The sequence below is a fragment of the Aquarana catesbeiana genome, linkage group LG13, assembly GCF_042186555.1.
Source record: "Aquarana catesbeiana isolate 2022-GZ linkage group LG13, ASM4218655v1, whole genome shotgun sequence".
NCBI lineage: Eukaryota > Metazoa > Chordata > Amphibia > Anura > Ranidae > Aquarana > Aquarana catesbeiana.
Genome location: NC_133336.1, coordinates 66216749 through 66242163, shown reverse-complemented (window position 1 = coordinate 66242163; position 25415 = coordinate 66216749). Strand labels below are relative to the sequence as shown.

The window sequence follows — 25415 nt, the reverse complement described above, 5'->3', positions numbered from 1 at the left end:
AATCCCGTCTGGTCAGGATGAACCAGAGCTGTAATGACCGAATTGAGTCTGTTTGCCAGAATTTTGGCAAGAATTTTTGTATCTACGTTAAGTAGAGATATGGGACGGTAAGATGAACAAAGGGTAGGGTCTTTTCCGGGCTTGGGGATAACAATTATTACCGCCTCATGCATGGAGTCTGGGAGGTGTGCCTCCTCCATTGACTTGGCAAACAGTGTTTGAAGCTTAGGGGCAAGTTGTTCGGCATAAAGTTTGTAAAACTCTACCGGGAAACCGTCCGGTCCCGGTGTCTTCCCGGCTTGCATCATTTTCATGGCCTTGTGTATTTCCATAACTCTGATGGGGCTATCCAACTTGGCAGCGTACGTTGGGGTGAGTGTCGGAATGTTGACCCTGTCTAGGTATGCAGTGAGCTCCTCCAGTTCATAGGACACCTTGGAGCTATATAGTGACTGGTAGAAGGAGGTGAATTCCTGGTTAATTTCAGCTGGGGTGGACAGTAGTGAGTTATCTGCTGCCCGAATTTGTCCTATGGACATTCCCACCGTCTGCTCCTTGGAGAGCCAAGCTAAAAGGTGACCTGTCCTTTCCCCCTGCTCGAAAATTCTTTGTGTTTGGTGAAGGAGCCTCTTCCGCGTGAGGGATGTCCTTAACAGGAGGGTGTCACGCAAAAGGGACTGCAATCTGGCATAGGACTGTGGACTCAGTGACCTAATATATGCTGCTTCCTGTCGTGTCGTCTCTAGTTCTAAGCTAGTAAGTTCCTCCCTACGAGCTCGACGGACCTCGGTTATAAGTTTTTGGTATTGTCCCCTAGAGAATGCCTTAAAAGCATCCCATACGGAGGAGGCTGAGGCTGTACCCGCATTTATCCCCCAGAACAAATCCAGTTCCTCTCTGTACTTCGGCTCCACCTCCACATCCGAGACCCAATACCTCGACAGTCTCCAGAGTCTGCCCGAGGAGGCCAGTGAAAGGTCTAATTCCAGAAGAAGTGGAGCGTGGTCCGAAATACCTCGGGGAAGGATCCTAACGTCACGAACCTTGGGAAGAACCGGACTGCCCGCATAGACAAGGTCAATACGGGAGAAGGTTTTATGGGAGGCGGAGTGGCATGTGAAAGCTCTATCTTGAGGAAACTTCCACCGCCACAGATCAACAAGGCCATATGTGTTAGCCCGGTCTGCAAGCCCCCTCCGGGTCGTACCAGCAGGAGACATCCTGTCCAAATCTGCATCTGGAACTAGGTTAAAGTCTCCCAGGAGGACCACATTGTCAGTGGAGAATTCAGCTATCTTTGATGTGATTTGGTTTTAAACCTGGAGGGAGGCCGGAGGAGGAAGGTAAATGCCTGCTATTACCCAGGGAATATGATGAATCAGCGCATGAATCACCACAAATCTACCATTAGGGTCCAGAGCCAGATCGAGGAGCTTAAAAGGGAGTGATTTAAGGATTAGGATGCTTACCCCTCTGGAAAAGGTGGAATATGTTGAATGATAATGGTAGCCCACCCACGGCTTTTTAAGGGACAACGTCTTCTTACCGATCAGATGCGTCTCCTGGAACACACAGATGTGAGGACGGTAGGACTTGACAAATTGGAATACCAAAGACCTTTTTATAGGTGAGTTAAGTCCTCTGGTGTTCCAGGAGATTATTTTAAGAGAAGACAACTAAGCGACTAATGGATAAATTAGAAGGACCAATATATAAAAAGCATTCCCCGACCTGGCTCACAGACCCAACAAGATTCATAAGTGAGACTGAAACCAACAACTCAATGACATTAGTAATTAACATCAATACTGTCTTATACCGTAAAAAGAAAGAAAGAAAAAACAAACATAAACAATAGAGGCAACACAAGGCCTGCAACAGCAGACTGAGATAACTGGTGAACCCCCCCACCCCCCCACCCCGCCCATCCCCCAATACAGCAGGAGGGCATCTCTCCCCAGGCAAAAACAAGAGCTAGCTAGCTCAACTTGAGGGCAATGTGCAAAAAGCGCACTACCTTTTTAACCGGTATGCATAGAACAGTCCGGCAGAAAAATAAAAATAAAAAACGAAGGATTAACCTGTGTAAATCACCCGGATCCCCGGGGGCTCATTCTTAGAGGCTGGGGGGACTTGAGAGAAAAGAAAAGAAAAAAAAAACCCATAATAAAATCACAACAAAGTCAGAGGTCTCCTCCCAGCTTAGTACTGCTGAATCTGGCTAAAGTTCTTGGTCTGTAGTGCCATCAAAATAGTCAACTCGGGCATCCCACTGATTCCCAGTCTTGCCCGTAGGATAGCCATGTTCATCAGACTGCATGTCCTCCTATCCTTGAGGGTGGGTATGTGAAGTGACTGATATTAAGGGGTGGAAGCAACTGTGGGGTTTCAAAGGCCATGACCGCCGCCTCCCTCCTGGCATCCCACCGGCTCTCTACGGAGTAAAAGGTCATGGCAAGAGCATACCCCCACAGAAAGATCAGGGGGAAGTCACCGCCACCGACTCCCCCCCAAGGAGCAGGGAAGAGCCCGTCCGGAGTATTAGTTCAAGGAGCAAACCTGATAGGGAAGCACTCTCAGACCACATCTCTCCCCCCCTGTCAGAATGCAGGATGATGGGGGGAAGGGGCACGTATCCGCCACACAATCCCTCTAGCCATGCTGTGAAGATCTCGGCAACGTATAAACTTCCTCTTGCATGAGGCACATTGATCAAGTTCAGGTTTGGGAGCATGGAATGCAGACCAGCAGTACAGCATGAATCAAACGTTACACGTACCACCTTGTTAATATTTTTAATTCTGCAGCTTTCATTAAAACCAAACTTCCAGAATGATATTTGTTGCACTTACATTGGACCAACTTGGCTCAATGTAAGTATCCATATCTGATATTTAGAGGGCAGCTGGGTATGTTGTAAATCACTGTAGCAGTCCACACTACATACAGTGATAGCCGTGATCTTCCGGGTGCTGTGTGAGCAGCTTCCTATCTGCACACTAAATGCATTGGGTCGCTTGCTCAGCATCTCTGACATTGATAGAATGCATTATGTTTTTTCAATGAATATGAGGCTATCTCTGTTTGGCCAAGGGGAGAGCCACACATCATCGCCCCTTCTCATCACCTCATCCAGTCAGGGACATCTGGTAATCCTACCACGAAGGTCGTTGTTCATGCACTTGCTGTTGTAGGGTGACAAGGCTATGTACCTGTTTTCCAATTGCTTTATTTGTCTTATCACCTTGTCACACAGGCTTCTGATGGGGAATATAAGTGGCTGTGTCAGCATGTCAAACAGGCACAGTTCACTGTTGTAAGGAAAGGGATGGTCGGCACTCAGGATGACATTGAAAATAGTATTCCTTTATTAAATACATTTGCAGAGCTGTAAAACAGCCTATACGTTTTGAACGTTAGTCCTTAGTCATGGCATGCAACGTAGGTTGTTTTACAGGTCTGTACATGTATTTAATAAAGGAATACTATTTTGGATGTCAGCCTGAGTGCCGACCATCCCTTTCCTTATTCTGGTACGTTGGAGGTGTCAGCAGCCTTAAGGTCTGAGCACCAGCTGGAGCTTTTATGTGGGAAGGTTGCAGCGCCTATACACCTGTTTTCCTTGACAGTTCACTGTTGTCACCTTCAGTAAATCCTCCTTGAGAAATGCCATGCAACCTCTCTGAAATACATGTCGATAGGAAGCAGTGACAGGCATAGCCCCCCCTATCCATGCATCCAGCCTCCTGATCTACATACAGGGACACTGGACCATGGATTCCAATGGGGGGGTTTGTTTTTTTTAAGCATGTGTGATTAGAGCCAGAGGCTCTAATAGGCTTCAAAAAAGGGTGTGCTCCGGGCGCAAAGCATTGAGCCCGAAGCCCACCCAGTTGTGTGTCAATAGCGAATGACAATTCGCTATTTTCACAATAAATTTCCTTCCCGCCAATCAGGAAGCGGGTCGTGAGACCCGTTTCCCCATTGGCCAAAAGGAGAAGCAACCTTTTTGGCCAAGGGGGAGGAGGAGTAAGGAGACGCATGGAGGGGAAGGCCAACCCAACAGCCGCCATGATGACTCACAGCGGCTCCACTCCCCGGCTCCAACAGGGGAGGGAGGAGGAAGGGTGATTGGAATCATCCCAGGCAGGCAGACAGGCAGGACATCTGCCTCCTAAGGTAAGGAGGCAGTCCGTCTCCCATGGGGGGGTGGGGGTGGTGGTTGCGCTGTGGCGTGGTGTTGTTCTCCCCACAGTCATCTCTGAAGGGGGAGAGTCATTGGTTTGCCGCTCCCTATTTTCAAGCACTGGCCGCCACTGATAGGAAGTGGCTGCAGGGGACCAATGGAACAGAAGTTCAGCAAAGGGTGTAAAAAAGGTCAAAATAGGTATTTTACTGCAAAAAATTGAAATTATTTTATATATGGTACACAGGGGTTCATTTACTAAAACTGGAGAGTGCAAAATTTGGTGCAGCACTGCATAGAAACCAATCAGCTTCCAGGTTTTTTCCTTAAAGCTTTACTGAACAAGCTGAAGTTAGAAGCTTATTGGCTACCATGCACAGCGGCACCAGATTTTGCACTCTTTAGTTTTAGTAAATCAACTCCACAGTGTTTTTGCAAACTATTGTTATTCAGCTATGGTTTAAAGTTTCAGCGCACAAAGTTTCAGCAGATACAGTTAGGTCCATATATATAATTGGACACAGGCACAATTTTCATACTTTTGGCTCTGTATGCCACCAGAATAAAAATTAAAATGGAACAATCTAAATTAATTTTAAGGGCAGACTTTCAGCTTTAATTCAAGGGGTTGAACATAAATATCAAGTACAAATTTTAGGAACTGCAACTATTTTTTACACAGTCACCCATTTTCAGGGGCTCAAATGTAATTGAACAAATGAATATAATCATAAATAAAATTTTCATTTTTAATATTTTGTTGAGAAGTCTTTACTGGGAATGACTGCCTGAAGTCTGGAACCCATGGACATTACCAAAGACTAGGTTTCCTCCTTTCTGATGCTTTGCCAGGCTCTAACTGCAGCTGTCTTCAGTTGTTTTTTGTGGGTCTTTCTGCCTTTAGTTTTGCCATCAGCAAGTGAAATGCATGCGCAATTGGGCTGAGATCAGGTGATTGACTCAGCCATTGCAGAATATTCCACTTCTTTTCCTTCAAAAGCAGTGTGTTTTGGATCATTGTCCGTCTGTACTGTGAAGCGCCGTCCAATCAACTTTGCTGCAGTTGGCTGAATCTAGGCTGACAGTATATCTTTAACCACTTACCCACTGGGCACTTAAACCCCCTTCCAAACCAGACCAATTTTCAGCTTTCGGTGCTCTCACATTTTGAATGACAATTACTCAGTCATGCAACACTGTACCTAATATGATTTTTTTGTCCTTTTTTTCACACAAATAGAGCTTTCTTTTGGTGGTATTTAATCACCGCTGGGTTTTTTTATTTTTTGCGCTATAAAAGAAAAAAGACTGAAAATTCTGTAAAAAAATGAATTTTTCTTAGTTTCTCTTATAAAATTTTGCAAATTAGTAATTTTTCTTCTTCTTTTTTGGCCAAAATTTATACTGCTACATATCTTTGGTAAAATAACCCAAATCGGTGTACATTATTTGGTCTTTGTGAAAGTTATAGAGTCCACAAGCTATGGTGCCAATCTCTGAAAATTGATCACACCTGATGCACTGGCGGCCTATCTCATTTCTTGAGACCCTAACAAGCCAGGAAAGTACAAATATCCCCAAATGACCCTTTTTTGGAAAGTAGACATTCCAAGGTATTTAGTTAGAGGAATGGTGAGTTTTTTGAAGTTGTAATTTTTTCCCACGATTCTTTGCAAAATCAAGATTTTCTTTTTCTTTTTTTTTTTTTATTCCACAAAATTGTTATATTAGCAGGTTATTTCTCACACACAGAATATGCATAGCACAAATTACACCCCAAAACACATTCTACTATTCCTCCTGAGTATGTTGATACCACACGTGTGAGACTTTTACACAGCGTGGCCAAATACAGAGGCCCAACATGCAGGGAGCACCATCAGGCGTCTTGGAGCATAAATTATACATATAATTTCTCAACTACCTATTACACCTTTGAAGGCCCTGGAGAACCAGGACAATGGAAACGCCCCAAAAATGACCCCATTTTGGAAAGAAAACACCCCAATGTATAATCTATGAGGCATAATGAGTCTTTTGAACATGTCATTTTTTTTCTACAAGTTTTTGGAAAATGTGTAAAGAAAATGAAAATGCATTTTTTTTACACAATGTTGTCTATTTACACAATGTTTCTAACACATAGCGTGTACATACCAAAAATTTAACCCCAAAATAGATTCTCCTACTCCTCCTGAGTACGGCAATATCACATGTGTGAGACTTTTACACAGCCTGGCCACATAGAGAGGCCCAACATGCAGGGAGCACCGTCAGGTGTTCTAGGGGCATACGTTCAAATCTAATTTTGACTACCTATTACACTTTTGTGAGGCATTGTAGTGGCATGGATGAGAACTGATGTGGCATCGATGAGCATGATTGGGGGTGGATGAGCTGTGGATGGGGGTGGCTGAGTATGGATGGGATGACAAAGCATGAATGAGTATGGCCGGGTATGGCTGAGTACGGATAGGTATGGCTGGGTATGGCTGGGTACGGCTGAGTACAGCTGGGTATGGGTGGGATGGCTGGGTACAGCTGAGTATGGCTGGGTACGGCTGAGTATGGCTTCGTATAGATGGGATGGCTGGGTACGACTGGGTATGGCTGAGTACGGCCAGGTACGGCTGAGTACGGCCGGGTACGGCTGAGTATGGCTGGGTACGGCTGAGTATGGCTGGGTACGGCTGAGTATGGCTGGGTACGGCTGAGTATGGCTGGGTACGGCAGTGTATGGCTGGGTACGGCAGTGTATGGCTGAGTATGGCTGGGTACGGCTGTGTATGGCTGGGTATGACTGGGTATGGCTGAGTACAAGCTTAGTATGGCTGAGTATTGATGGGGATTTCTGGGTACGGCTGAGTATGGATGGCTATGGCTAATTATGGATGGGGGTGGATGGGATGGCTGAGCATGGATGGATGTTTGAGTATTGCTGAGGATGGATGGATGGCTGAGCATGGATGGATGGATGAATATTGCTGAGGATGGATGGATGGCTGAGCATGGATGGATGGATGAGTATGCTGAGTATGGATGGCTGAGCATGGATGGATGGATAAGCATGGATGGCTGAGCATGGATGGATGGCTGAATATGCTGTGTATGGATAGGTATGCTGAGTATGGATGGCTGAGTATGCATGGCTGAGCATGGATGGATGGATGAGTATGCTGAGTGTGGATGGCTGAGTATGGATGGCTGAGCATGGATGGATGAGTATGATGAGTATGGATGGGTGAGCATGGATGGATGGATGGATGAGTATGCTGAGTATGGATGGCTGAGTATGCTGAGTATTGATGGATGAGTATGGATGGGTATGCTGAGTATGGATGGCTAAGTATGGATGGCTGGAAAGGGCACAGAGCAGCGCTGCTGCCACCGATCTCTCCCCTCTCCTCTCGCACTGTACCGATCGGTACAGAGAGAGGAACCGGACGTGACGCCGGTTTGTTTACAAGTGATCGCTCCATCATTTCGCTTGAATATGTTTTGATAAATACCTGAAAAAAAACAAAAATTGTGCCTGTGTCCAAATATATATGGACCTAACTACATTTCAGCTAACCTCCAGGAAATGCCTATTTGGATAAGCATGTTAGAGAACCTTCCCAGCTCTTAGTTTCAAACCCTAACTCCAGGAAATATTAACTATTTAAATGTTCTGCGCTATTTTCAAACTCATCAATGAAACCATGAAAACTCACAGTGAAATAATTAAAAGCAAAACTAAACAGTAAGTTCTTCGTTAGATATGTATAAAACACTATTCAACCTTAAAATAAAAATAAAAACCCCAAGCGGTCATTGAAATTGTTACAAAAATTAAATATAAATACAAAGTTTCACAAAAATGTCTTTAATAAAGTCTCTTCCCCAGGTAAATGTGTAGCTTCTCTGTGTATAATGCTTTGCGTATGAACATTTCAAATCCATGTTGCCCCACAGCTTGTCAACTCACCAGAGGAAAAATGGCCTTGCTCAGTTTTTGGGTCTATATGCACATTGTTTAAAAAATCATCCCATCCACAAGTTCATTGCTCTTCCAATTACTCCATATCTCAGCCAATATTAACCAGTTGCCTACTGGGCACTTTTACCCCCTTCCTGCCCAGGCCAATTTTCAGCTTTCATCGCTTTGAGTGACAATTGCGTGGTCATGCAACACTGTACCCATATGACATTTTTATAATTTTTTTCCCACAAATCGAGCTTTCTTTTGGTGGTATTTAATCATCACTGGGTTTTCTATTCTTTGCTAAACAAATAAAAAAAATAAATAAATAAAAAAAATTTTTTTTCATAGTTTGATATAAAATTATGCAAAAAGGTAATTTTTCTACTTTGCTGATGGGCACTGATAGGCAGCACCGATGGGCAAATGAGGCTGCACTGGTCGGTACTGATGAGGCTGCACTGATGAGGCTGCACTGAGAGGTGACAGTGATAGGCAGCACTGATAGGTGGCACTGATGGGCACTGATAGGGGGCATTGATAGGCGACACTGATAGGTGACACTGATGGGCACTGATTGGCAGCACTGATAGGCAGCACTGATAAGCGGCACTGGTGGGCACTTTTTGGCAGCACTGGTGGGCACTGATTGGCAGCACTGGTGGGCACTGTTGGGACTGCACTGATTCAGTGCACATGTCTCTAACACAAGCCAGTTACCAGCTTGTGTTTACATCCTGTGATCAGCTAATCAAGTGGTAAAGGGGCACTGTGATTGGCCCTTTACCCTGATCTGTAATCAGCTGAGTCCGAAGTCCGATCACAGAGCACACTGCCTGCACACCACAGGGGGCACGCGGGCAGCGCGATTACTGGAGGACGTCCATTGGAAGCCCACGCTGTACCTGTCTTTCGGCTATAACGTGGGTGGCAAGCGGTTAAAACAGATACAACTCCCCATAGTGTTATACTTTTAAAAACACTCAATTTTATTATAACCAAAAGATTGCAGTTATATCCTATAGTGCTACAAACTACACCGGTTATTATCCGTATATGTGTGTAAGAATCTCCTGCCGCTGGTAACATCTCACCCGCCCTTGCTAAGATGTATCGTCTCCAGCACAATACCCAGCCCACAGTGATGATGGCAAATGTACGAGGGGGGCTTGAGGACCAGTAAACTGAAATATATAGAATTTTTATTCCTGGTTTATGACACAGTGTGATTTATTTTATTTTTTTTTAACATGCATGTCTATTATCCAAGTATGCTATGTCTAAATAAATTTGTTGTATAACAAGTAGTGTAGATCATATTGATATTTTCTATATCTGCAGGCATTGCTGTTATTGAGTGCCAGAACAGACCATGTGAAACCCCGATGCCTTAGTCTATTGCCTTCTGCTCAGATACTCTCTCATATAAGCAAGAACTGCCTGGATCCATATGCTGATTTTAACAACAGCTGGTATCTTAGGGTAAGAAATATATTAAAATAGACATATGGCATATTATGTAATAATAAATCTGATAAGCAAAGGAAGTATTTAAGTAAAACATTTTGATATTTCCCTTATAAATATAACATTTTACATATCTGTTTAAGTAAACATGTAGGCAAATAACTAAATACACATTTGAAAGACAAGTGGCTTGCCTGCCAATAAATGTGTCATTTTGTTCTGCCAATTTTCTTCCAGACACACCTGACAGGCACTATAAAAGTTTCTTGGCATTTACTTCTCTCTAGTACAGTCAAAGCAATACATCTTGGTCACGATTGTGATTGGATAATGAAGGAACAGTAGTTTACTGATAAAGCTATCTCTGCCCTCTCCTCCAGTTAATAAGCTCAATTTGTTAGCTTCAGGCTGGGTTCACACTGGTCCGACAAACGCTCCGACATTGGGAGCTCATGTCGCATGACGTGTGAAATTTAATGTTTCCCTATGGGAGCCGTCCTAACTGGTCCGACACAAGTCGTTCCGACTTTAGAAATGCTCCCTGTACTACTTTGGTCCGACTTTGATCCTACTTCAGCCTATTGACTATCATTGAAGTCGGATCAAAGTCGGATTGCCGTCTCGCATGATCCGACTTCGGCACGCGACTTGTGCTCAGATCATCTTGAGGGGGAACTCCGCGCCAAATTTTAGATAAAAATCCGGCATGGGTTCCCCCTCCAGGAGCATACCAGGCCCTTGGGTCTGGTATGGAACTTGAGGGGAACCCCCTACGCCGAAAAAGCGGCGTGGGGGGTCCCCCCAATCCATACCAGACCCTTATCCGAGCACGCAGCCCGGCCGGACAGGAATGGGGGTGGGGACGAGCGAGCGCCCCCCCCCCCTCCTGAACCGTACCAGGCCGCATGCCCTCAACATGGGGGGTTGTTGCCTTGGGGGAGGGGGGCGCGCTGCGGCCCCCCCACCCCAAAGCACCTTGTCCCCATGTTGATGAGGACAAGGGCCTCTTCCCGACAACCCTGGCCGTTGGTTGTCGGGGTCTGCGGGCGGGGGGCTTATCGGAATCCGGGAGCCCCCTTTAATAAGGGAGCCCCCAGATCCCGGCCCCCCACCCTATGTGAATGAGTATGGGGTACAGCGTACCCCTACCCATTCACCTAGGAAAAAAGTGTCAATTTAAAAAAAAACACTACACAGATTTTTAAAGCATTTTATTAGACAGCTCCGGGGGTCTTCTTCCGACTTCGGGGGTCTCTCCGGTTCTTCTCCACGCTCTCCGGATCTTCTGCCGGGCTCCTCCGCTCTCTTCTGCTCTTTTGCCGCTCTTTTGCTAAAGCGGAGGAGCCTGGTCTTCAATCTTCTGCCTTCTGCCTTCTGCCTTCTGCCCTCTTCTCCTGATGTTGACACGACGCTCTCTGGGGCTAGAATGCTCTCTGTGCGCTCTGCTCTGACTTATATAGGCGGTGACCCCGCCCCCTTATGCCGTCACAGTCCCTGGGCATGCTGGGACTATGACGGCATAAGGGGGCGTGGTCATCGGGTGATGACCACGCCCCCTAAAACGTCACAGTCCCAGCATGCCCAGGGACTGTGACGGCATAAGGGGGCGGGGTCACCGCCTATATAAGTCAGAGCAGAGCGCACAGAGAGCATTCTAGCCCCAGAGAGCGTCGTGTCAACATCAGGAGAAGAGGGCAGAAGGCAGAAGGCAGAAGATTGAAGACCAGGCTCCTCCGCTTTAGCAAAAGAGCGGCAAAAGAGCAGAAGAGAGCGGAGGAGCCCGGCAGAAGATCCGGAGAGCGTGGAGAAGAACCGGAGAGACCCCCGAAGTCGGAAGAAGACCCCCGGAGCTGTCTAATAAAATGCTTTAAAAATCTGTGTAGTGTTTTTTTTTAAATTGACACTTTTTTCCTAGGTGAATGGGTAGGGGTACGCTGTACCCCATACTCATTCACATAGGGTGGGGGGCCGGGATCTGGGGGCTCCCTTATTAAAGGGGGCTCCCGGATTCCGATAAGCCCCCCGCCCGCAGACCCCGACAACCAACGGCCAGGGTTGTCGGGAAGAGGCCCTTGTCCTCATCAACATGGGGACAAGGTGCTTTGGGGTGGGGGGGCCGCAGTGCGCCCCCCTCCCCCAAGGCAACAACCCCCCATGTTGAGGGCATGCGGCCTGGTACGGTTCAGGAGGGGGGGGGGGCGCTCGCTCGTCCCCACCCCCATTCCTGTCCGGCCGGGCTGCGTGCTCGGATAAGGGTCTGGTATGGATTGGGGGCGACCCCCCACGCCGTTTTTTCGGCGTAGGGGGTTCCCCTCAAGGTCCATACCAGACCCAAGGGCCTGGTATGCCTCTGGAGGGGGAACCCATGCCGGTTTTTTATTTAAAATTTGGCGCGGAGTTCCCCCCTAAAGATTCATACCAAACACAGTGCCGGCATTGGCGGGGATCCAAGTCGGATCCCCGTTCATTGAAAGTCGGACACATGCCGGCTTCATGTCGCAGGGCAAAGTCGGATCCAAAGTAGGACGGCTGTCGTGTCGCACCAGTGTGAACCCAGCCTCATAGTATTGTGCTCTGCAGCAAAGCCTGACAAGTATCAGGTGAGGCCCCTTCTTTAAAACTAGCCTGAGGCTGGGTTCACACTGGTTCGACAAACGCTCCGACATTGGGAGCTCATGTCGCATGACGTGTGAAATGTAATGTTTCCCTATGGGAGCCGTCCTAACTGGTCCGACACAAGTCGTTCCGACTTTAGAAATGCTCCCTGTACTACTTTGGTCCGACTTTGATCCTACTTCAGCCTATTGACTATCATTGAAGTCGGATCAAAGTCGGATTGCCGTCTTGCATGATCCGACTTTGGCACGCGACTTGTGCTCAGATGTTCTTGAGGGGGAACTCCGCGCCAAATTTTAAATAAAAAACCGGCATGGGTTCCCCCTCCAAGAGCATACCAGGCCCTTGGGTCTGGTATGGATCTTGAGGGGAACCCCCTACGCCGATAAAAGCGGCGTGGGGGTCCCCCCCAATCCATACCAGACCCTTATCCGAGCAAGCAGCCCGGCCGGACAGGAATGGGGGTGGGGACGAGCGAGCGCCCCCCCCCCTCCTGAACCGTACCAGGCCGCATGCCCTCAACATGGGGGGTTGGTGCTTTGGGGGAGGGGGCGCGCTGCGGCCCCCCACCCCAAAGCACCTTGTCCCCATGTTGATGAGGACAAGGGCCTCTTCCCGACAACCCTGGCCGTTGGTTGTCGGGGTCTGCGGGCGGGGGCTTATCGGAATCCGGGAGCCCCCTTTAATAAGGGAGCCCCCAGATCCCGGCCCCCCACCCTATGTGAATGAGTATGGGGTACAGCGTACCCCTACCCATTCACCTAGGAAAAGTGTCAATTTAAAAAAAAACACTACACAGATTTTTAAAGCATTTTATTAGACAGCTCCGGGGGTCTTCTTCCGACTTCGGGGGTCTCTCCGGTTCTTCTCCACGCTCTCCGGATCTTCTGCCGGGCTCCTCCGCTCTCTTCTGCTCTTTTGCCGCTCTTTTGCTAAAGCGGAGGAGCCTGGTCTTCAATCTTCTGTCTTCTGCCTTCTGCCTTCTGCCTTCTGCCTTCTGCCTTCTGCCCTCTTCTCCTGATGTTGACACGACGCTCTCCCCGGCTGGAATGCTCTCTGTGCGCTCTGCTCTGACTTATATAGGCGGTGACCCCGCCCCCTTATGCCGTCACAGTCCCTGGGCATGCTGGGACTGTGACGGCATAAGGGGGCGTGGTCATCGGGTGATGACCACGCCCCCTAAAACGTCACAGTCCCAGCATGCCCAGGGACTGTGACGGCATAAGGGGGCGGGGTCACCGCCTATATAAGTCAGAGCAGAGCGCACAGAGAGCATTCCAGCCGGGGAGAGCGTCGTGTCAACATCAGGAGAAGAGGGCAGAAGGCAGAAGGCAGAAGGCAGAAGGCAGAAGGCAGAAGATTGAAGACCAGGCTCCTCCGCTTTAGCAAAAGAGCGGCAAAAGAGCAGAAGAGAGCGGAGGAGCCCGGCAGAAGATCCGGAGAGCGTGGAGAAGAACCGGAGAGACCCCCGAAGTCGGAAGAAGACCCCCGGAGCTGTCTAATAAAATGCTTTAAAAATCTGTGTAGTGTTTTTTTTTTAAATTGACACTTTTTTCCTAGGTGAATGGGTAGGGGTACGCTGTACCCCATACTCATTCACATAGGGTGGGGGGCCGGGATCTGGGGGCTCCCTTATTAAAGGGGGCTCCCGGATTCCGATAAGCCCCCCGCCCGCAGACCCCGACAACCAACGGCCAGGGTTGTCGGGAAGAGGCCCTTGTCCTCATCAACATGGGGACAAGGTGCTTTGGGGTGGGGGGGCCGCAGCGCGCCCCCCTCCCCCAAGGCAACAACCCCCCATGTTGAGGGCATGCGGCCTGGTACGGTTCAGGAGGGGGGGGGGGCGCTCGCTCGTCCCCACCCCCATTCCTGTCCGGCCGGGCTGCGTGCTCGGATAAGGGTCTGGTATGGATTGGGGGCGACCCCCCACGCCGTTTTTTCGGCGTAGGGGGTTCCCCTCAAGGTCCATACCAGACCCAAGGGCCTGGTATGCCTCTGGAGGGGGAACCCATGCCGGTTTTTTATTTAAAATTTGGCGCGGAGTTCCCCCTAAAGATTCATACCAAACACAGTGCCGGCATTGGCGGGGATCCAAGTCGGATCCCCGTTCATTGAAAGTCGGACACATGCCGGCTTCATGTCGCAGGGCAAAGTCGGATCCAAAGTAGGACGGCTGTCGTGTCGCACCAGTGTGAACCCAGCCTTAGGCTGGGTTCACACTATACTACACGACAGTAGTACGACTTTCATCCTACTTTGCTCTGCGACATCAGTCCTACATTGGTCCTACATTGATCCTACATTGGTCCTACATCCATCCGACTTTCATGAACAGGATACTACTTTGATCCGACTTTTCAGATAGTACACTTGTCCTTTGACCAATCAAAACTAACACACAATGGGAGGGGCTACAGCAGGGGGCAGGAAATAACACAATGTAGGATGCCAAAGTCGGATAGTTAGGACAAGGATCCGACTTTGATCCTACTTCAATGATAGTCAATGGGCTGAAGTAGGATCAAAGTCGGACCAAAGTAGTACAGGGAGCATTTCTAAAGTCGGAACGACTTGTGTCGGACCAGTTAGGACGGCTCCCATAGGGAAACATTGATTTTCACACGTCATGCGACATGAGCTCCCAATGTCGGAGCGTTTGTCGGACCAGTGTGAACCCAGCCTTAGGCTTAGGCTGGGTTCACACTGGTGCGACACGACAGCCGTCCTACTTTGGATCCGACTTTGCCCTGCGACATGAAGCCGGCATGTGTCCAACTTTCAATGAACGGGGATCCGACTTGGATCCCCGCCAATGCCCGGCACTGTGTTTGGTATGAATCTTTAGGGGGAACTCCGCGCCAAATTTTAAATAAAAAACCGGCATGGGTTCCCCCTCCAGGGGCATACCAGGCCCTTGGATCTGGTATGGACCTTGAGGGGAACCCCCTACGCCGATAAAAACGGCGTGGGGGTCCCCCCCAATCCATACCAGACCCTTATCCGAGCACGCAGCCCGGCCGGACAGGAATGGGGGTGGGGACGAGCGAGCGCCCCCCCCCCTCCTGAACCGTACCAGGCCGCATGCCCTCAACATGGGGGGTTGGTGCCTTGGGGGAGGGGGCGCGCTGCGGCCCCCCACCCCAAAGCACCTTGTCCCCATGTTGATGAGGACAAGGGCCTCTTCCCGACAACCCTGGCCGTTGGTTGTCGGGGTCTGCGGGCGGAGGGCTTATCGGAATCCAGGAGCCCCCTTTAATAAGGGGGCCCCCAGATCCCGGCCCCCCACCCTATGTGAATGAGTATGGGGTACATGGTACCCCTACCCATTCACCTAGGGAAGTGTCAATAAAAAAAACCACAGTACACAGGTTTCAAAATTAATTTATTGGGCAGCTCCGGTATGTTCTTCCGACTTCTCCCGGTGTTCCGCCTCTTCTCCCGGGCCCCGCCGCTATCTTCTTCCAGCTCTATTGCCAGCGAGGGGCCCGGTCTGCTGCCGCTGTCTTGTCGCCGCTGTCTCGCCGCTTCTTCTCTTCATCTCTTCTTCCGATGTTGACACGACGCTCTCCCCGGCTGGAATGCTCTCTGTGCGCTCTGCTCTGACTTATATAGGCGGTGACCCCGCCCCCTTATGCCGTCACAGTCTCTGGGCATGCTGGGACTGTGACGTTTTAGGGGGCGTGGTCATCACCCGATGACCACGCCCCCTTATGCCGTCACAGTCCCAGCATGCCCAGAGACTGTGACGGCATAAGGGGGCGGGGTCACCGCCTATATAAGTCAGAGCAGAGCGCACAGAGAGCATTCCAGCCGGGGAGAGCGTCGTGTCAACATCGGAAGAAGAGATGAAGAGAAGAAGCGGCGAGACAGCGGCGACAAGACAGCGGCAGCAGACCGTACCCCTCGCTGGCAATAGAGCTGGAAGAAGATAGCGGCGGGGCCCGGGAGAAGAGGCGGAACACCGGGAGAAGTCGGAAGAACATACCGGAGCTGCCCAATAAATTAATTTTGAAACCTGTGTACTGTGGTTTTTTTTATTGACACTTCCCTAGGTGAATGGGTAGGGGTACCATGTACCCCATACTCATTCACATAGGGTGGGGGGCCGGGATCTGGGGGCCCCCTTATTAAAGGGGGCTCCTGGATTCCGATAAGCCCTCCGTCCGCAGACCCCGACAACCAACGGCCAGGGTTGTCGGGAAGAGGCCCTTGTCCTCATCAACATGGGGACAAGGTGCTTTGGGGTGGGGGGCCGCAGCGCGCCCCCTCCCCCAAGGCACCAACCCCCCATGTTGAGGGCATGCGGCCTGGTACGGTTCAGGAGGGGGGGGGGGGCGTTTGCTCGTCCCCACCCCCATTCCTGTCCGGCCGGGCTGCGTGCTCGGATAAGGGTCTGGTATGGATTGGGGGGGACCCCCACGCCGTTCTTATCGGCGTAGGGGGTTCCCCTCAAGGTCCATACCAGACCCAAGGGCCTGGTATGCTCTTGGAGGGGGAACCCATGCCGGTTTTTTATTTAAAATTTGGCGCGGAGTTCCCCCTCAAGAACATCTGAGCACAAGTCGCGTGCCGAAGTCGGATCATGCAAGATGGCAATCCGACTTTGATCCGACTTCAATGATAGTCAATAGGCTGAAGTAGGATCAAAGTCGGACCAAAGTAGTACAGGGAGCATTTCTAAAGTCGGAACGACTTGTGTCGGACCAGTTAGGACGGCTCCCATAGGGAAACATTAAATTTCACACGTCATGCGACATGAGCTCCCAATGTCGGAGCGTTTGTCGGACCAGTGTGAACCCAGCCTTAGGCCTGGTGCACACTGGCCAAAAATTATTTTGGACTTTTAGTTTGTGTGTACAGCTGTCTGTTCCACAGAAGCCGGTCATGCTGGAAAACCAGCATTCGATCAACGTTTGCAGCCAATGGTGGGAGAGAAGTCCCCCTGTAAGAATGCAATGGGGGTTATTTACTAAAGCTGGAGAGTGCAAAATCTGGTGCAGCTCTGCATAGAAACCAGCTTTCAGGTTTTATTGCCAAAGCTTAAAGTGATATTAAAGCCTTGTTTTTTTTTTTTTAAATAACTAACATGTTATACTTACCTGCTCTGTGCAATGGTTTTGCACAGAGCAGCCCAGATCCTCCTCTTCTCGGGTTCCTCGTCTGCGTTTCTGATCCCTCTTTCCTGCTGAGTGCCCCCACAGCAAACAGCTTGCTGTAGGGGCACCCGAGCAGAGCTGTTGCTCTATGTGTCCATTCAGACATGGAGCCATGACTTGGCCCCACTCCCTCTCTCTCCTCATTGGCTCACTGACTTTTATTGACAGCAGCAGGAGCTGCTGTGTCTCAGCCAATCAGGAGGGAGAGTCCCGGACAGCTGAGGCTCTTGTGCAACATCGCTGGATGGAGATGGGGCTCGGGTAAGTATTAGGAGGGGCTGCTGCACACTGAAGGTTTTTTTACCTAAATGCATAGAATTCATTGAGATAAAAACCTTCTGCTTTTAGAACCACTTTATTTGAACAAGCTGAAGTTAGAAGCTGATTGGCTGCCATGCACAGCTGCACCAGGTTCTGAGTGCACCAGTTTTAGTAAATCTCCCCCAATGTCTCAGCAAGAGAGATCCCTGCATCCACGTCACCTTATGTGGGGATCTGCCAGTTTTTGTTTCATTTGACCCCCTGGTTGAACAAAAAAAAAAAAGAAAACTCTGTGTGCTATTGTATTCTGACATCTGATTGGATGCAGCTGCTGTTTGTCTGCCAGATTTTTGCAAGGCTCCTTCAATTATTCAGTTGAAGAGTGTTAGACAGGAGGGTGCCGACAGGGTCATTGACAAAATGAATTTCGTCTGACTCTTCAGAAAACAGCCAAAATTCGCTTAGGGTATGGCCAGGTTTAGTCTGAATGTTGATGTGTAGAGCTGATTATAGGAGATTATTATGAAGACTAAATAGGGCAGTGGTCTCCAAACTTCGGTCCAGGGGCAAGATATGGCCCTTTGCTTGCCCTTATCTGGCCCTTGGGGCACTATCCCAGGAACTGACACCAATAGGGCACCATTCCCCCTACTGACACCATTAATGGGACACTATTCATCTTGCTGATAACAATGGGGCACTAGCCTCTCCCACTAGCCACAGTCCGCCCCCCCCAAATCCTGAAGGACGGTAAACTGGCTCTTTGCTTAGAAAGTTTGGAAACCCCTAAATTAGGTTATTTAAAACTGCATATACAGTATCTCAAAAAAGTGAGTATACCCCTCACATTTTTGTAAATATTTTATTATATCTTTTCATGTGACAACACTGAAGAAATTACACTTTGCTACATGTAAAGTAGTGAGTGTACAGCTTGTATAACAGTGTAAATTTGCTGTCCCCTCAAAATAACTCAACACACAGCCATTAATGTCTAACCTGCTGGCAACAAAAGTGAGTACACCCCTAAGTGAAAATGTACAAATTGACTATACGCCGCACACTGCATCAAATCAGTCTGCATGGCTGTCATCCCAGAAGCAAGCCTCTTCTAAAGATGATGCACAAGAAAGCCTGCAAATAGTTTGCTGAAGACAAGCAAGGACATGACTAAGGACTAATGACAGGACTAGGGCATGAATGACTGGAACCATGTCCTGTGGTCTGGTGAGACCAAAATCAACTTATTTAGTTCAGATGGTGTCAAGCGTGTGTGGAGGCAACCAGGTGAAGAGTACAAAGACAAGTGTGTCTTGCCTACAGTCAAACATGGTGGTGGGAATAATAAATAAACATGAACCGCGCTATAAACAGGTTAAATAATATATAGATAGATCCCTGAAGGACCCACATATGTGTCAGAAATAAATACTGAAAACAGGAAGGAAAAAAATATAAACAATAAAAAGTCCCAGCAGTGAAATAAAGTCTGAATATAAAATCCCAATGATATCCAATACGAGTGCAATAAGGCTAAACAATTCTTCAGATGACACCATGTGAAAAATCCACCACCAGGTAAATTGAACGCTTACCAAAGGCAAGCTGTAAATCAGCTTGTAAGTAAACCAGGTGCCTGGTCAGTAATAACGTCCTAATACGACAGTGTGGAGAAAGGCAGAACGGGATGGCTCCGTCCGGTGGATAAATGGGCAATCACCATGGGCACTCCATACTGCAAAGTTGAGTTATTTTTAAACGCTTGCCATATATGGTGGTGGGAGTGTCATGGTCTCGGGCTGCAGGAGTGTTGTGAGGACTGGGGAGCTACAGTTCATTGAGGGAACCATGAATGCCAACATGTACTGTGACATACTGAAGCAGAGCATGATCCCCTCCCTTTGGAGACTGGGCTGCAGGGCAGTATTCCAACATAACGACCCCAGACACACCTCCAAGACGACCACTGCCTTGCTAAAGAAGCTAAGGGTAAAGGTGATAGACTGGTCAAGAATGTTTCCAGAACTAAAACCTATTGAGAATCTGTGGGGCATCCTTAAATGGAAGGTGGAGGAGTGCAAGGTTTCTAACATCCACTAGCTCTGTGATGTCATCATGGAGGAGTGGAAGAGGACTCCAGTGACAACCTGTGAAGCTCTGGTGAACTCCATGCCCAAAAGGGTTTTGGCAGTGCTGGAAAATAATGGTGGCCACACAAAATTTTGACACTTTGGACCCAATTTGGACATTTTCACTTAGGGGTGTACTCACTTTTGTTGCCAGCAGTGTAGACATGAAAGGCTGTGTGTTGAGTTACTTTGAGGGGACAGCAAATTTGCACGGTTATACAAGCTGTACACTCACTACTTTACATTGTAGCAAATTGTGATTTCTTCAGTGTTGTCACAGGAAAAGATATAATAAAATATTTACAAAAATGTGAGGGATGTACTCACTTTTGTGAAATACTGTAGGCAGTGGCGGGTCGCATAGCATGAATCTATCCATTGCTGCCACGGCCACCCCCTATTCATGCGCCCGGCCCCTTTCAGGGCACCGGGTGCATTAATTACAGCGGCAGGTGATTTTTTTTTTTTGAAGCACCTGATTAGAGCCAGAGGCTCTAATAGGCTTCAAAATAGGGTGGGCTCGGGTCGCAGAGCATGCGACCTGGAGCCCACCCAGGTGTGTTACAACAGGGAATTAATATTCGCCCCCTCTCTCACGCCACCCCCCTATATGCATAATGAATAGATTCATGCATAGCATGAATCTATCCATTGCCGCCACAGCCACCCCCTATTCATGCGCCCGGCCCCTTTCGGGGCACCGGGCGCATGAATTACAGTGGCAGGTGATTTTTTTTTTTTAAGCACCTGATTAGAGCCAGAGGATTCTAATAGGCTTCAAAATAGGGTGGGCTCGGGTCGCAGAGCATGCGACCTGGAGCCCACCCAGGTGTGTTACAACAGGGAATGAACATTCCCTGTTGTAGCACTGATCCTCAATCCGGCCAATCAGAAGCGGGTGTGAGACCCGTTTTTCCGATTGGCCCAAAAGAGAAGACTCCCGATTGGCCGCCGAGGAGGAGGGAGAAAACGGAAGCCGCGCCCGTGGAGAGCAGGACAACGGGAGGCAGGGAGCAGGGAGAAGTCGTCGGTGATGGGGTAAGTGCTACCGACCGATGGGGGGGGGATGGTGGCGTGGCATGCTGTTTGCCGCCCCCCCCCCCCCCAAAAAAAAATTCCAGCAGCTGCCACTGACTGTAGGTGTTTTGACTGGTTACATAATGTAAATCTGAGCTGGAAGAGTGGGGAGAGAATTGGGCTTTTAGAAGAATGTTAGGGAAATGCAAACATTAAAACATTAGTCAAAAATATGAAATGGCTATTTACAGTACCCGTATGCCTTTTGAAAACACGGTTTGCAAGAAAAAAAATGTTGTTCATACATTTTGGGCTTTTAGCATTGAGCAAAGCCTGCCCCAAACAGCCTGTTTCTGCACATTCCAAACAGCCTAGTAATTGCACAAAATGCTATACCATCTGGAAATAAACCCTTCACAATTAATAACTAGAGCCTATTTACACATGTCTGTTTTGATGCAGCAAAACTGTTGCAAATTGCTGCATGAAAACTTGCATGTCAAGTGGGGATCGCATTCTTTCCCATGGTACGGGTTTACATCTATGCTCTGCAGTTTAGTGTCAAAGACAAAGGGAAACATTATGGGCCGATTTACACCTACATACAGTATGTATGTCACCATCTCCACATAACAATGTAAAGATTGGAGATTTACCATCAGTTGCAGGAAACTTATTTGTGAATGTTAAAGTGTTTGTAACCCTAAAAAAAAAACTCAGATCCTGTTTCTTTAAGGCATGAATAACAGCACGTTGTTGGTGCTGTGCAATAACTGGTAATAAACCTGGTTGATCCTGCTTGTTCCTGTGTCCCCCCTTCCTCTGCTGACCATGACAATCATGGCTGCTGAGCCCTAATTACCATGGTCAGGTTACGTGCCTTGTCATCTGCAGCTCTCGTCTCTCCTCTGACAGTCTCTCCTCCCTCCCTGTCAGCATGAGATCGCTCTTCCTTACCGCCCCTCCCACCTCTATTCAGCTGCATAATGCAGCACATATTAATGTATGGCATGCAGATATGTTGCCATTAACGAAAGTGTAAGTGTTTGTTAGAAATGAAAAGGCTAAATGCCATTTCTGACACCGCAGCTGTGTAGTCACGTGATCCCCGTGCTGGCCGGCCTTGATCGTCGGAGAGAAGCTGGAGGGGCAAAGATTCCCCTCTGCTGGCCGGCTGACATCACAAGGGAATCTCTGCCCCTTCTGCTTCTCTCCATAGATCGAGGCCGGCCAGCACAGGGGGATTCCGTGACCGCACAGCTGCGGTGTCAGAAACAACAAATGCACATGTCAGGAATTTTTCTCTTTTAGATTTCCTCAATTACTCATAATATAAAAATAGAGGCCATCAGGTTTGCGATTATGGCTTTTTTTCAGGGTAGTACTGTGGCTCAGGGGCTTCTTCTGCTGACTTGTATCATTGATGTTTTGGCATCTGTCCAGAGAAGTGTTTGCTTAGAGCAGGGTTTCTCAACCAGGGTTCCTTGGAACCTTAAGCAGCCCATAGACTGTGCAAATTTCATTCCTGTAACCATGATTCCCCCATCAACTCAATATTGACAGGGGAATCCCACTTGCCGAGCAATTGTCTTCTCCCGGCAGGGGGCACGGGGGAAGCCGTCTCCGATGGGAGAAGACAGTGATTATCGCTAGCGGCTTTAGAAGCCGGTTGTGATAATCAGAAGCGAATCCGGCAGGCTGGTTGTACCCAAGTTGATCAATTAATGAACTTGGTATATTCAGCCTGCCCATTAATGGCTCAAAAGAACCAGCCGAGATTCGAACCATGTATGGCCGGCCTTAGGGTTCCTGAAGAGGTTGCTTGGGGTTCCGTGAGCAATGAGAAATTTCTGCCTCTTAGATAAGTTCTCACTAACACCATTGATCTTTTTAGCTATCTGTAAGGGGGTACTTCTTCCCAATTACCACAGGTGTGAGGAGCATTCTTCCCACTGATCATCACACTCATGTATCGTGAGTTGTAAATATAGTATTTTTTAGCAGTGGTTCCCAGAAACTGAAAAGTTAATTCATGTGTTCCTCTCGGTTGAAAAGGTTGAGAAAGGCTGGCTTACAGTACATACATTATTTATTTTTTCTGTGACTTTCTAGGTGTTCTGTGCAGATAATAAACTACCACTTAGCTAAAAAAAAAAGAAAAATCTTTACTAGAGCAGGACTAACATGGAAATATACATTTTGTACCACATTTTTCCAGATAACATCTATAAATTTTGACGGCCAAAAACTCTCCAAAATCACAAACTTAGAAAAGCTTGAAAATATACGCTGGGCATCTTTCAGCAACAATTATCTGACCAAAGCTGGAGGCCTGGAAAAATGTACCAAGTTAGAGGAGCTTTGTCTTGATGGAAACAGCATTACAAAACTGGAAGGTATATTCTGTATCTTAATATTCTGTTCGCTAGGTGGTGCTCTACCATTTTGCTGAGTGGAGATAAAATTCAGCATGGCCATTCAGCTATTACATAAAACCAATCAAGTAAATTAAAAACATCAGCTAATAACAATAATACAAATACTATTCTTGAGAAAAGTTCCTAGAAAAATGAATTTACTTTAACTCCTTCAGAGCTTCTTTTGCACTTCAATTTCTATAGGAAGCAAACAAATGGTGACTGATTTCTATAGGGTGAAAAGCAGTTCTGAAAGCAAGTAACTACTCATGTTCTTTGTTCATTTGCATAAGTTGGCAAGGGTAAAACTGCTTTAGTCTGGCTCATCATTGATTATGGTCATTCAGAGACCTTCTTCGCTCTAGATAATGAAAACTTGAACAGCCATTAAGCAGCAATAACAGTGCAATAATATATATAACTTTTATTGTAGTTTGATGTGACCTTGAAGAATTAATTAATGCAAGTGGCTTTTGTAGTTCTATAATAGCATATGTTGGGGGGAGAGAAGAGGTTTAAGTGCCAGTTCACACATGCAAATTCAGACGTGATCCGAAAAGCATAGAATTGCATGTCTTCTAAAAAAGCATTATTTTCAGTAAAGGCTGTTCGCATATATGTAGTGTGAATTTGATCCAGTTCAAAAAAGGGTCCTGTGCGAGTTTAGTGTGGGTTTGGTGCAAATTTTATCTCCAGCTATTCCCAATCCCCTCAGAATTGCATTAGAATTGCACCTGTCACAAGAGAAATAGCACTGTGAAATCGCATCAGATTTGCAGCGCATCAGGGTGAACCGAGACTATAGATGTAAAAAGTGGCAGAGCCAATCAAGTTGGGTTCTAGTCTGTGGAGAATGATGACAAACTTTCTATGGTGCACTATTCATGATATACCTGTATCTTGCTACACCTTCTTTTTGATAACAGTTGGTATTAAATTGTACCGGCTGTAGCAATTTTGTGTAATTATCTGTTCACTTGTACTGTGGAGCAAAGATACAATAAGGCCTGTTTCACATGGGATTCAGCTTGTATAAGAGCAGTGTGAACAGCAAGCTTTTCTGAAACGTATACACAGCTCTTAGTGGGAGCACTGATTGTCACTTTAAACAAGCTGCTAGCAGGCTTCAAGTAGTGCTGAAGCCTTCTAGCAGCACTTCCATTGTGATTTGTGTTCATTTACAAACTGGAGCTGAATGGTACTTTAAAAGCTTCAACAAGGTTTGCTGAAAGCTCTGCAGATGCTTTGCTAAAATGATTGTAAATGCATTTTTTTCTTTGTTGAAATAACACACAGGTTTATACTTACCTGCTGTGTGGAATTGCATTTACAATTGACCCCGAACCCCCTCTTCTTGGGCTCACTGCCAGCGCTCCTGGCTCCTCCTCTCTGGTAAGTGCTCCCATAGAAAGCCACTTTCTATGAGGGGACTCATGTGGGCTTGCTGTCTACATCTATAGACACAGACAACGGGACTGAGGGGAGAGGAGAGCTGCAGACGGACAAAGCGCAGGGTCGAATGAGGGGTCAGGTAAGTAAAAGGGGGTAAGGGGGTGATACTAGTATAGAGAGGTCTTGCGAGCCACAGATGGGTTAATGCCTCTAAAACAAATTCCTGCTGAAGGCAAGCTGCAAACACTCAATCACGTTTCATATCCGTGTGTATAGCAAAGATTTGTAAATAGTTGTGTCTGCGCTAGAAAATTAATAATATTTATGAACTTTATGAATTTTGCATTTCACTTTATTGAAAGAGTGAATACTCTCTTGATATTTATATCAGCACTTAGATTGTGCATATGCATGTTGCACTTTAATTATTTATTTATTTATCACAGATTGATAGCACTTAATATCGTTAAGATATAGTTTATTGATATATGTTTGTTTCTCTCTTTATATAATATATATTTTTTTTTAATAGTGATATTTGCACAATTGGTTTTGGTTTTGTTTTACTATTATTAATTTTCTAGCGCAGACACAACTTTTTACAAGGGGGTGATACTGATGCCTAAACATTTTTTTACCTCTATGCAAGAAATGCATTGAGGTAAAAACTGTTTAGAGTAGACTTTATAACCACCAATCGTGTGTGATAAGACCAAGCCAAAGTTCTGGAAGCTGGCATGTAGGCAGGCACAGATGTTGTTGGCTTACCCAAGACCTTCCACTACTGCTCATTGCTGCTGCATCCCGTGAGTG

The 25415-nt window shown here is 47.4% G+C and overlaps 1 protein-coding gene across 5 annotated transcripts in view; it reads left to right on the top strand.

Annotated features, from left to right (window-relative positions):
* LRRC9 (leucine rich repeat containing 9) overlaps window positions 1-25415 on the top strand; it is a 244501-nt gene that overhangs the window by 143135 nt on the left and 75951 nt on the right. For all 5 annotated transcript variants that reach the window (XR_012237138.1, XM_073610131.1, XM_073610129.1 and 2 more), the window contains 2 exons: window positions 9489-9629; window positions 23012-23189. Coding sequence is in view for 4 of the 5 variants with exons in the window: in XM_073610131.1 (XP_073466232.1) it covers window positions 9489-9629; window positions 23012-23189 (319 nt within the window). In the remaining variant the exon portion in view is untranslated. The remainder of the gene's footprint in view (window positions 1-9488; window positions 9630-23011; window positions 23190-25415) is intronic.